The sequence below is a fragment of the Ictalurus furcatus genome, chromosome 12 (assembly GCF_023375685.1).
Source record: "Ictalurus furcatus strain D&B chromosome 12, Billie_1.0, whole genome shotgun sequence".
Lineage (NCBI taxonomy): Eukaryota > Metazoa > Chordata > Actinopteri > Siluriformes > Ictaluridae > Ictalurus > Ictalurus furcatus.
In genome coordinates, this window is record NC_071266.1 from 328735 (window position 1) to 341378 (window position 12644).

The 12644-nt window shown below is 38.7% G+C and overlaps 2 protein-coding genes across 2 annotated transcripts; both read left to right on the forward strand.

Moving 5' to 3' along the window:
• Nucleotides 1-7614: 7614 nt before the first annotated feature.
• LOC128615366 (histone H4) lies at nucleotides 7615-8250 on the forward strand. The gene has a single exon (XM_053637378.1). The coding sequence runs from the start codon at nucleotides 7813-7815 to the stop codon at nucleotides 8122-8124; it is 312 nt and encodes a 103-aa protein (XP_053493353.1). The 5' UTR covers nucleotides 7615-7812; the 3' UTR covers nucleotides 8125-8250.
• A 499-nt stretch (nucleotides 8251-8749) lies between these two features.
• LOC128615365 (histone H2B-like) lies at nucleotides 8750-9228 on the forward strand. Its single transcript, XM_053637377.1, has one exon. It carries the CDS (start codon nucleotides 8761-8763, stop codon nucleotides 9133-9135), a length of 375 nt encoding a protein of 124 aa, XP_053493352.1. The 5' UTR covers nucleotides 8750-8760; the 3' UTR covers nucleotides 9136-9228.
• Nucleotides 9229-12644: the final 3416 nt, after the last annotated feature.

A 12644-nucleotide genomic window follows, 5' to 3' on the forward strand; every position in this document is an offset into this window, starting at 1 on the left:
TACCACCAGCAGCAGTCTGGACTGTTGACACAAGGCAAGTTCATGCTGCTGATGCCAATGTCTGACCCTATCATCTACATGTCACAACTGAAATCAAGATTCATCAAATCAGGCAATGTTTTTCCATTCTTCATCTGTCCAGTTCCAGTGAGTCCACGCCCACTCTAGCCTCAGGTTCCTGTTCTTGGCTCACAGACAGGAGTGGAACCTAATATGGTTGTAGCTTATCCACCTCATTTGGTTAGATGTATTGTATGTTGCAAGAGGGTTTTCTGCTCCCCACACTTGTAAAGAATTATCATTACCATAGCCTTTCTGTCAGCTCGAACCAGTCTGGGCATTCTCCCCTGACCTCTCTTATCAACAAGGTGTTTGTTTTTCTCCACCACTCTGTGTAAACTCAAGAGATTGCTGTCTGTGAAAATCCCAGATCAGCCTCTAAAATTCTCAAACCAGCTCGTCTGGCACCAACATTCATACCATCATCACTGAGATCACTGAGATTCTGATGTCTGGTGTGAATATTAACTGAAGCTTACTGAAATACTTACCAGTATCTGCATGATTTTATGCATTGCACAGCTGCCACATGAATTAGTTAAGTTCTTTTTCAAACACATCCTGCAGAAGCAAATAAGATCGGCACTCCAGCTGCTTTGAGTAGCCTAATGCAAAATGTATTCAAAATACTATTTTTCCTAAAACAAATCATTAAGAACTCCAAAACACCTGAAATTGGATTCAAGGCACTGTATACAGTGTTACCACCATTGAAATCACCATTTAATTACATATGCTTCAACAGTTAAAATAATAAATAAATAAATAAATAATAATAATAATATGTGTAATTTATATAGCTCCTTACTCATAACCAGTGTCGCTTTACAATTACAATGTTTCAACAAAACATGGAACATGCGGTAGACTAGATTTGAGAAAAAATATGATTTATAGTTTACAAAGAAATTTTAAATTTCTCATCAAAACACGATTTCACTGCTTATGCTAAGCTTAATTTACACAAGTTTCTAATTACAAGATTGAATTATATAAAGTGAGCGTGATCAATTCATGTAGTATTAATGTAAACCCATTACATTATGAAATCTTGTGGGGATGTTGGCACTGACAGGTATTATAACTATAGTATTTAAATTAACATGATTCAAATGTGTGTGATAGAATAGCACAGTGTTTTAATAAATTCAATGCTAATGAATATTATGTGCTATTATTAATGAATATTATCCTGGTGTCTAATAATATTTTTTGAGAACAGTTTCATATTAAAATACAATGAATCTGCACATTTTAACAGTTCAAATGGAGAAGTTATTAATGTTTTGTCACAGTAATGATTCTGTGTCTCATTGCCAAAAATGAAAACCTCTTAACTCTGAAAGTCAATTAAACAATGTTTGAAGGAGAATCTATAATAAATGTATCATCAGATGACTAAAGGGAATGCTGGATGATCCGTCACATCAGTTTTAGCCTGACATTTTTGCTATTGCATCACACATTTGTACAACAGTTTTTATGAATCAGACATTAATTGATTCATAAATCAATTATCTCGCTGGATAAAACCTATACCTATATTATATATGTATATATTTATGTATGTATAAAATGTAAATGGAAGCTTTTTGCTTCATGTTTTTTTAAACTTTGCTGTAGACTGTCATTTGAGTCAAACTTATTTGCATTTGAAGAACACAAAGTGCATTTGCCTTTTAAATAAACTAAATAATCATTTAGTGATACACCAATTGGACAGCTCAGAGTTTAAAGCGTCAAAGAGAGGACTTTCTGATCTATGTCGAAGAAGGTAAGAAATCTCTCTAATCTGTGCCTTTATTTTGGCACAATGAATTATATATTTGTTATATGATGCACTTCATGTAATTTGATGTGCACAGTTAAAGTCTGATTATTAAGTGGTGAATGGTACATTGCTTCCTCAGTTGGCTATTTTCTTTTTAATCCTTGAGTGCTCTTATAAATTGTCTAAAGTTGGTATCTTTCTAGTTAAGCAGAAAATGGAGAATTCACAGAGGCCCATGCTTTTTCTTTTACTTGAAACTCTGATTTCAAGTATCAAACAGATTTCAAGTATTTTAAAAAATCTCGTTTTACAGTACACTATGATTGATTTAATATCACTTGTAAATTGTCATAATTTAAAAAGACAATACCTTTTATAGATTAAAAAAACAACCTATCAAATGTTCCTATAATGTATATATATATTTTTGCGCAGGGATATGCATTTTCTCATTGCAGTCGATTCTGACCCATCAGCAAGGTAAGAATACAGTACAGTAGAATACAGAAATACACACACACACACACACACACATGCACAAATATCTGAGACCACATTGAAAATCTGGATTTTTTTTCTCTTTTACATTTTGAAATAAATAGGTTTTAGAATTTATTTTATTAATATTTAAAACAAAGAAAGTAAATGTTTAATATTTTGGATATTTAATTTGTAAAATTCTGCAATTGTAAACATTAAGAAACTCTGAATCTCTTGTAAATATTTTAAAGATTCTACTTTTTTTTTTTTTTACTGAAGTTGTAGTCAATAATACAATTTCGAATGAAAATTCTAAAATTAAATTTAAAAAAATGCAAAATAGAAACATTTTCCACTTGTGCTCTCAGACTTTTGGCCCTGACTCTGTGTGTGTGTGTGTGTGTGTGTGTGTGTGTGCATGTGTGCGTGTTTGTGCGTGCGTGCGTGTGCGTGTGCATGTGTTTGTGTGTCTGTGTGCATGTAAACAAACTATTAATAAAAATAAAATTTTGTGTAAGATAAATGAATGAATAAATATGTTCTCTTCTCCCCTCCAGTCGATGTGGCCTTAGGAGGAATAGCAATACAATCTTCTTTACACTAACAATTATCCTGCTTACTTTGCTATCGATGACAACAGAGCATCTAACATGAATTTCGACTCATGTACTGCTACAAATCCTCAGTATAACCCATGGTGGAGGGTGGATTGTTGGCGGTGTATGATATTAGCAGTGTAATCGTCACTAACAGAGGCGACTGCTGTTCAGAACGGATAAATGGTGCTAAGATTCACATTGGCAACTCCTTGGTCAACAACAACCCCAGGTGAAATATAAAAAAAAATAATAAATTATATAAAAATATCAGCCTAAATGAGTAAGAGTTTATTTATAGAATTTTATTAACATTTTAAAAAACTTGCTGAATATAAGGCTTTGCAATTTGGTAACAAATATTTGTATATATTTACAACTCTAATAAGGCTTTACAACATTCCAGTAAAATTGTTCTTTATGTAATATACATAATTATAAAGCACTTTAAGACTTAAGAAATATATTGTGAAATATTTTAAATGACATTAATTAATGCTTAAATAGTCACTCATAAGTTTACTGTAGTATTGCTCATTTAGTATTGTACACTTTATTTTACTGAAGTATAACTCAGCAACATTTAAACAAACTTATTACAGAAAATGTACGTAAAATATATTACTGCAGATCTTTATCTGATTGGCAAGGACATTTTTAATTGTATAAATTTAATTGTGTAATTCTGAGATATAAATTGACAAGGAATGAATGACTACTTACTGAAAGTAATTCTGGCTACATGCCAAATTGCAGGTTTAAATGAATGCTCTCACTGTAACACGTTAGTCCTATAATTAAAACTTACTGCAGTATTCTACTATCCATCCATGTCCTTGTCTCTCTCTCTCTCTCTCTCTCTCTCTCTCTCTCTCTCTCTCTCTCTCTCTCTCTCTGTGTGTGTGTATGTGCGCATGCGCGAGTACAGTGGAGCGAGTGAAGCTTGTTGGTGAGAGCGTGCGTGGAAGACTGAGGTTTTTTTGTTTCTTTCTGTTACTTTCCCCCTCTACAGTATCTCACAAAAGCGAGTACACCCCTCACATTTTTGTAAACATTCGATTATATCTTTTCATGTGACAACACTGAGGAAATGACACTTTGCTACAATGTAAAGTAGTGAGTGTACAGCTTGTGTAACAGTGTAAATTTGCTGTCCCCTCAAAATAACTCAACACACAGCCAATAATGTCTAAACCGCTGGCAACAAAAGTGAGTACAACCCTAAGTGAAAATGTCCAAATTGGGCCCAATTAGCCATTTTCCCTCCCCGGTGTCATGTGACTTGTTAGTGTTACAAGGTCTCAGGTGTGAATGGGGAGCAGGTGTGTTAAATTTGGTGTCATCGCTCTCACACTCCCTCATACTGGTCACTGGAAGTTCAACATGGCACCTCATGGCAAAGATCTCTCTGAGTATCTGAAAAAAAGAATTGTTGCTCTACATAAAGATGGCCTAGGCTATAAGAAGATTGCCAAGACCCTGACACTGAGCTGCAGCACGGTGGCCAAGACCATACAGCGGTTTAACAGGACAGGTTCCATTCAGAACAGGCCTCGCCATGGTTGACCATAGAAGTTGAGTGGACGCGTTCAGCGTCATATCCAGAGGTTGTCTTTGGGAAATAGACGTATGAGTGCTGCCAGCATTGCTGCAGAGGTTGAAGGGGTGGGGGGGTCAGCCTGTCAGTGCTCAGACCATACGCCGCACACTGCATCAAATTGGTCTGCATGGCTGTCGTCCCAGAAGGAAGCCTCTTCTAAAGATGATGCACAAGAAAGCCCGCAAACAGTTTGCTGAAGACAAGCAGACTAAGGACATGGATTACTGGAACCATGTCCTGTGATCTGATGAGACCAAGATAAACTTATTTGGTTCAGATGGTGTCAAGCGTGTGTGGCGGCAACCAGGTGAGGAATACAAAGACAAGTGTGTCTTGCCTAAAGTCAAGCATGGTGGTAGGAGTGTCATGGTCTGGGGCTGCATGAGTGCTGCCGGCACTGGGGACCTACAGTTCACTGAGGGAACCATGAATGCCAACATGTACTGTGACATACTGTAGCAGAGCATGATCCCCTCCCTTCGGAGACTGGGCTGCAGGTCTGCAAGACTTCACCATCAGACGGAGAAGAAATCGTCACGTGACTGAGGAAGAAAATCAGAAAGGCAGGGAGCATTTTATATTAAACACCGTGGAAATCAAACAGTGCTGCACGAGCACAAACTTATGTTTATATCCAAAATGCTCCATTTTGTGTAAGGGGCAGGGGAAACTGGTTCAAGCTGTTCAAAAAGTTTAGTTTAATTTAAGTTTGTCATTATATGCTGTATTTGCGCACTTGCAGTGTAAATTCTGTCGGAAGTGACATGTTAGTAACGAGGCTGCATTGCTGGTCACGCGCGGTATAGACGCGCTGATACAGAGTGTAGCGCGAGTAAGATCTGTAATGTCTAATTCAAACATTATGATCAAAAGTAAAATCATGTCTAAAGATAGTGAGGAACAGAAACCACAAGGTGCAGTGAAATTGAGTTTTTATTATTAATTTAGGACTATAGTTTAATATATATATATATATATATATATATATATATATATATATATATATATATATATATATATAGTATTTATGCATTATTTTTTTTATAGATGCACAAAAAGCAACGAATTAAACTATAGTCCTAAATTAAAAATATATATTCTGGTGTGTGTGTGTGTGTGTGTGTGTGTGTGTGTGTGTGTATTGGGTTCTTTTCTGTTTTGTACAAACAGTTGTGTAATGTTTTACTGTGAAGTTTATATTTGTTACATTCAGTCTGTGGACTTTATTTTAAATAAACAAAAACAAATGGTACTGAAAGTTCGCTCCACCCCATCTGATTAATCAAAAAAATAATTGGTCAACTAATCGATTATGAAAATAATCGTTAGTTGCAGACCCAATAATAATAATAATAATAATAAGAAGAAGAAGAAGAAGAAGAAGAAGAAGAAGAAGAATGCTGTTAAACAGTTCAGAAGCTCCGTGTATTGTCCTTGATACATGAAAACTAGACAATGCACAGTAATAACACTGATGAGCTGCGTTATTATTATTATTATTATTATTATTATTATTATTATTCTATGAGAAATAAGCTCATAGCAACACTGATGAAATACACATACAGTACAAAAAAACCACACACACACACAAATAGAGAATGTAAAAAATAGAGAATTTTTTTACATCTGCACATAATTTAGTCTGCACATAGTTCAGCAGCTGTTTTAGAATTAAAAATGTCATGTATAAGTCTACGTAATGAGTCTTTATTGGTCACATATGCAGTGTAGCACAGTGAAATTGTTTTCTTCACATACCCCAACATGTCAGGTCATGATATGGTGACCTGACCTTCTGATCAGTAAACCAGAGCCTTAACCACTAAGCCACCTCTGCCCCAGTGGTGAGAGAGACATGAATTTTCATAGCATCTAATACTTCTTACCCCACTATTTGCTAAGTACTACAAATATAGACTTCTAAACACCGCCATTAAAAGCTTAATAACAGAATACTGCAATTTTGGGGAAATTGCCGTTCCCGAGTTTGGCCACACGAGGGCAGTCATTTTCCATCCAGCACAACACACGACGCCGCCTAAAACAGAAGGTAGGTTGTAGGTATTTTACTATTACTACTACTACTTCTAATAATGACCTCAATCGAAGTAATTAAATACGTAATGAAAATTGTTGTCTATATAGCTGACCTCATTTTTCTACACAGTGAGTTAAAGGCACACAACTATCAGAATCCCAGTTCATAATTATGTTTGATTGGCCAAGTAGATTAAAGTGTGCGAGGAATCCGACTCTTTTTGAGCTTATTGGACATTACACATTGCTGTAATTATCTCATTGGAACTACTTAATTGCTCATAGTTTATTTGACGAATGCAACTGCTGCGACATATTTTGCCAATCTTAAGCTCAGCTGTCATTCTGGAGGCGCAGTTTTGGTTGATGCATGACATTTAGGTTCAAACACAGTGCGTATGGGAAAAGAGAAGGCCAGTGATTAGACAGTGCGAAAGCTGACTTTGTATTCCTACTTGTGTGTGATGTGTGTTATGTTAGTTTCTCTTGCACAACTGTCGAAGTGCATATGCTTTCCTTGTGAATGACACTTTTTAAGAATGAGATGAGGGTTTGAGACAATGTTGCTAATTTCGACCTTCGAGAGTCCATTATATCGTGCATTTGCGAGAGCTGATAAAGCAAGGCCTGAGAGTTGTGTTTGCATTCCTTTCTGTGGTGCTTGTAAGTGATTGAAGTACTTGTGTGGTAGAATGTGGGCTGGCTTCAAAGTGAACACAGACATTGGTGCTGATCCGCTGAATGCTGGGCCTACTATTAAAGGCTTGTGCTGCTATGTGCGACCTGTAGTTGCAGTGGACGTAGGACTGTAGTATATACAGGCCTTGAGTCCAAGGACATGCTCAAAAGAAACGTCTTGTGTTTGAAACAGTAATGTCAATGTTGTACAAACACAGACGGCTTTTTCTAACCTCCTTACGCTGATGAGTGTTTTGGCTGTATGCTTTACTACGTATGTTTTACCCAAAGTTCCTTACTATTGTGTTGTACTACTACTAATGGAACCAAAACATTAGTACTGATAATACTAATAATGTTTTGTATGTGTGTGTGTGTATTTAGAGAGAGAGAGAATGGGGAAGAAGAAGACGTTAGCAGGTGAAAAGCAGTGCCTAGTGATTGTTTTCGAAAGAGAGCTACTGTGAGACCGTTGGCGTTAGGCCCGCCTCCTCGCCTGTTCTCAACTAGGTCCTGTCGAATGTGGATAAATAGGTGGGCGCTGCGCGAGAACTTTTATTGAGCGGCTTGATTTTGAGAGCAGTATCATGTCTGGTAGAGGCAAGGGTGGTAAAGGACTCGGCAAAGGAGGCGCTAAGCGTCACCGTAAGGTGCTTCGCGATAACATTCAGGGGATCACCAAGCCGGCTATTCGCCGTCTGGCTCGCCGTGGTGGTGTAAAGCGTATTTCTGGTCTGATTTATGAAGAGACTCGCGGTGTGCTGAAGGTGTTCCTGGAGAACGTGATCCGCGACGCCGTCACCTACACCGAGCATGCCAAGAGAAAGACTGTGACCGCCATGGATGTGGTGTACGCCCTGAAACGCCAGGGACGCACCCTGTACGGCTTCGGCGGTTAAACGTTCTAACATCGAACGACGCAAACACAACGGCTCTTTTAAGAGCCACCCACATGTCTAGAAAAAGAGCTGTTCCCTGTGTGGGGGAGGGAGGAGAGAGAGAGAGAAAAGTCAAAAGTTTTTTTTCTTTTGTCAAGCATAAGGCATCAAACGCTCTACACAAGTAGTATAAGTGATAGATAAGAACTTCTATCTGTGTACATAAAGAGAGGCTATTTATTTATTTTTTGCACAGTTTGTTTTTTTTTATACATCTTATATGCACAGTATTAAATATTATAACGTGTTTAAAATGAGTTACAAGACGGTTTTAGTAGAAACTTACTTCTACATTTCTCTCTCTATATATATGTATATATATATATGTGTGTGTGTGTGTGTATTAATTTTTTTTTCAAGCCCATTGTTTTTTCATAGTGCACGTTGCACTGAAAGTACTACGGCGGGAAGGGAAACAAAGCGTAGCGGAGGAGGAGGGAGGAGAAGTAGGAGATGCCATGCAGGAGGAGGTGTCGAATTTTGGCCAATCAAAAAAAGGTGTCTTGTCTGGGCGTCATTAGCATGTGGGTCTGTAAATAGAGCGGGCGCGAGGCGGGCGTTAGTTATACTCTGTTCGTTTACTCGAGAAACAGCATCATGCCCGATCCAGCCAAGACCGCGCCCAAGAAGGGATCAAAGAAAGCCGTGACCAAGACGGCCGGTAAAGGAGGCAAGAAGCGCAGAAAGTCCCGGAAAGAGAGTTACGCCATCTACGTGTACAAGGTCCTGAAGCAGGTGCACCCTGACACCGGCATCTCATCCAAGGCCATGGGCATCATGAACTCCTTCGTGAATGATATTTTTGAGCGCATCGCCGGTGAGTCTTCTCGTCTAGCTCACTACAACAAGCGCTCCACCATCACCTCCAGGGAGATCCAGACCGCCGTGCGCCTGTTGCTTCCCGGCGAGCTGGCCAAGCACGCCGTGTCCGAGGGCACAAAGGCCGTCACCAAGTACACCAGCTCCAAGTAAAGCGCGTTACCCCCGTCTTCGTCAACCCAACGGCTCTTTTAAGAGCCACCCACTTTTCATACACAGAGCAATCTCCTCCCCTTTCGCTTTCTCTCTCGCTGTGTGTGTGTGTGTGTGTGTGTGTGTGTGTGAGAGAGAGAGAGAGAGAGAGAGAGAGAGAGAGAGAGAGAGACCGACGGGGAGGGGTACTTCTGAAGCTCTGCTCTCCCACGAATGTTCAGGCTTTTGGGTAATTATACCAGTCTGCTAAATGCAGAGATGAGTAAATCTAAACAGGGTTGTAGCACGGTTTCTTGGGGTTGTATAATCTGAGCAATGTAAAATGGCACTTTAGTAGCACAAAGTTATTCATATTAAGATTGTAGCAACAGGAAGTAACTGAAAATGGTATTCTAGTAGCACGTAGAAATTCGAACGAAGGTTCTAGAAGCACATTAAAATTCTAAATACTGTTTTAGTAGCATGTAGTCATTTAAAACAGTGTTCCAGCAGCACAAAGTCATTCAAAAGAATGTTCTAGCAGCATGGAATACAACACACACACACACACACAAGGCAATAGCGGAGCTGGGATAAAGGGCATTAGGGTGACTGTTCGTTAGGGTCAGGGAGGAATCGGACCGAGCTAAAGAGGAGGAGGCCTGATGGGCTGGCTGGTGCTAACTAGGCGTGCCCGTTTGGCCCGGGACTACAAGAGCGGAGCACCGCGTACGAGTCCGAGTGGCGAAGCCCGGACGCTGGCAAAGACAGAGGGAGTCTTCTGACCTACACCTATAATCACATTTTCTTGTTGGACATGCTTTCTCCCCTACAACTAACAATGTCTTACTCTTGTCTTTGCTGCTCTGTTCAGCTCTTCCTACTTTCCTACTGACTGTTTCCCACCCACCTAGTCAACTTTTATTCAACATTTGTTCTTTTCATCTAGACTTTAAATTTATTTACTCTTCACCATCTATTCATATGCTTTCAGTTTGAATGAAAGTGAGCACATGTGATTTCTAGCATGCTAGCCGTGTTAATGAACGATAGCTACCATGCAAACTTTGCTCCTGTTGAAGAATTGCTTGTTTCTCTATGAATGTGACTGTTGTGTAAACTTCTCCTTTGAAACTGCTTTATCCTCTTTACTCTGAAGCTAAAATTTTGTCTATGTGATTAATGTATGGGATTTTAGCTTGTTCTTATGAAATGGGGGTTTGACTCCTGCACTTATGTTGCTTTTTTCTAAAGCCTACAAACATTTGCAGTATCTGCCACAAGCTCTCCCATTTTCTCCAAACTACTGAATTTGTGATGCAACAAACTTTTTTTGGACAAACAGTTTTGAGCCTTTGCTTTTATTTCTTTTTATATGCTTTGAGAACTAATAATTTTCCCCCAATATCTGATTTTAACTATTGTGCTGGTAGGTCATTAAGGCTTGAACCTTATGAAAACTTCATTAAGACTGATTTGCTAGCCTAAGCTCAATCGGTTTTGTCCGATCTAATCCACAAACTGAGCAGGAGTCACACCCGACTCCACCTGTTTAATCGGTCGATCTTGACTTTCAGTAGACTCGGGTGTGGTTTCTGCTTGGTCAGAATGAAACCTGCACCTGAGTTCTGAGTCCTGAGTTCCTGAATACTAGATGTTCATACTAAATTACTACAGTCTTTCACTTATCCCAGTATTTTTTAGATAGTTTATTAGGGGACAGTGCATTTTCCCAGATGTTTTCCCCCCAGCAAGTTCTTTAGTGTCATGTTTTGCATTCCAATTCACATCTGTAGCTCAGTTCTCTACTCCTGATATCTTTTGCAGTCTCTTGTGTATTGCAGTGTGTGCAGAGTCCAGTGGGGTGTTTTCCTATTCTGTGTAATGTTAGATTTAAGCCAGCATGAACTATTCTAAGACACATAATTATCATCTCTTCCTTTGGCTTCCTGCCTTGCCTCATACATATGTCCCGGTATTCCTGCCGTATTTTATGTGTCCCTTTATAATGGTTTTAATATCTGTTCTACTTAATGGTACTTGTATATCAACTGTTTCATGCTTTATCGATCTTTTTGCCAGTACATCCACAGTTTCATTTTCTTCCACCCCTACATGTGCAGGAACCCAAAAGAAGGAAACATTCAGCTCCTTACCATGGAGTATGAGAAGCAGATAAAATATTTGTTAACCAATGTCTTGTCTACATGATGTTTTCCCAGACTGTATATTTGATAGTGCAGATAGACTGTCAGAAGCTATAGCGACATCTTAGTTCTGATTATTTTTTTCCGACCGCTGCAGTGACAATAGGACTCCTGATAGTTCTACGGTGTACACTGATAAATGATCGGTCGCTCTTTTTTTGACTGCTACTTCACGAGGAATGAACAAAGCCACACCGGTGCGGCCAGTCTTGAACCATCTGTATATACAAGTCATTTATCCTGATAATGGTCCATATATTTTTGAAGTATTATCCACTGTGGTGCTATTTTAGATTCCTCTTTTAATATTTGTTGTAATCTTGTATCTACAGTTGGTTTTATGAATTTTTAGGGTGGTACAGTTGGTATCACCTCAATGGGGCTTTCTTGTAGCTGGCTGAGGCCTGCATTTTGTGCCTTTACATTTCTTACCCATCCCAAACTCTTAAAGAAGTTAGTCCTATAAAACTCTGAGCATTCTTGGTGTACATCCTGCTATGCCCTCATAGATTTATCCAATATAAATCACAGCATCTCTCCTGTCTCGACCTGTAACGCAGTCACTGGTGATGATTTAAATGCTCTAGTACAGATCCAGAGTTCTTGCGCCTGTTCCACGTCAAGCTTTTTAAGATTTTTAAGATACATTAGGCGACCGTAATCAAAGACAAGTCTTGTAAGAGCCTGATAGATATTTATGAGCGATGCCCTACTTGCTCCCCGGTCTCAGAACATTATTCATCTTTTTACATTTGTTCTTAATTTTATCAATATGCTGACACCAGGTAAACTTCTCATCAAAAAGCTCTCCTAAAAATCTCACAGCCTTGACCTGTTCAAGATCTTGCCCGTACAGTTTCAGTGGTGTTGTTTTATAACGTTTAGAAAAACATATACCTTGTGATTTTGAAATTGATCGTTTAAAACCCTATTCATTTGCCCACTGTTCTACGTTCCCTATTGCGTGTTGCATTTTCTTTCTTACATATTCTATATCCCGACCCGTAACCTCGTCAGCTGCATAAAGCGACTTACCTATATTTTCTCCGACCTGATCAAATGTCTTTAATCATAATATTAAACAGTACTGGGCTACATACACTGCCTTGTGGGGTAAAATTTTCCGCTGCATATCTATTTGAATATTCTGCACCTACTCTAACTTCTATTGGCCTTCTGTTCAGGAAGTCTAATACCCAATTATATATATCTTACCGTTTATTCCTAATTTGTCAAGTTTAATAAGAAGACCATCCTTCCCAACGGTATCGTACATCTTTTCGACATTGAAAAATACAGAGATGACACTTTCTTTGTTAGTTT

What these genes read in the sequence shown, in the direction of transcription:
- LOC128615366 (XM_053637378.1), top strand. Translation starts at nt 7,813, where the DNA reads ATGTCTGGTAGAGGCAAGGGTGGTAAAGGACTCGGCAAAGGAGGCGCT.
- LOC128615365 (XM_053637377.1), top strand. Translation starts at nt 8,761, where the DNA reads ATGCCCGATCCAGCCAAGACCGCGCCCAAGAAGGGATCAAAGAAAGCC.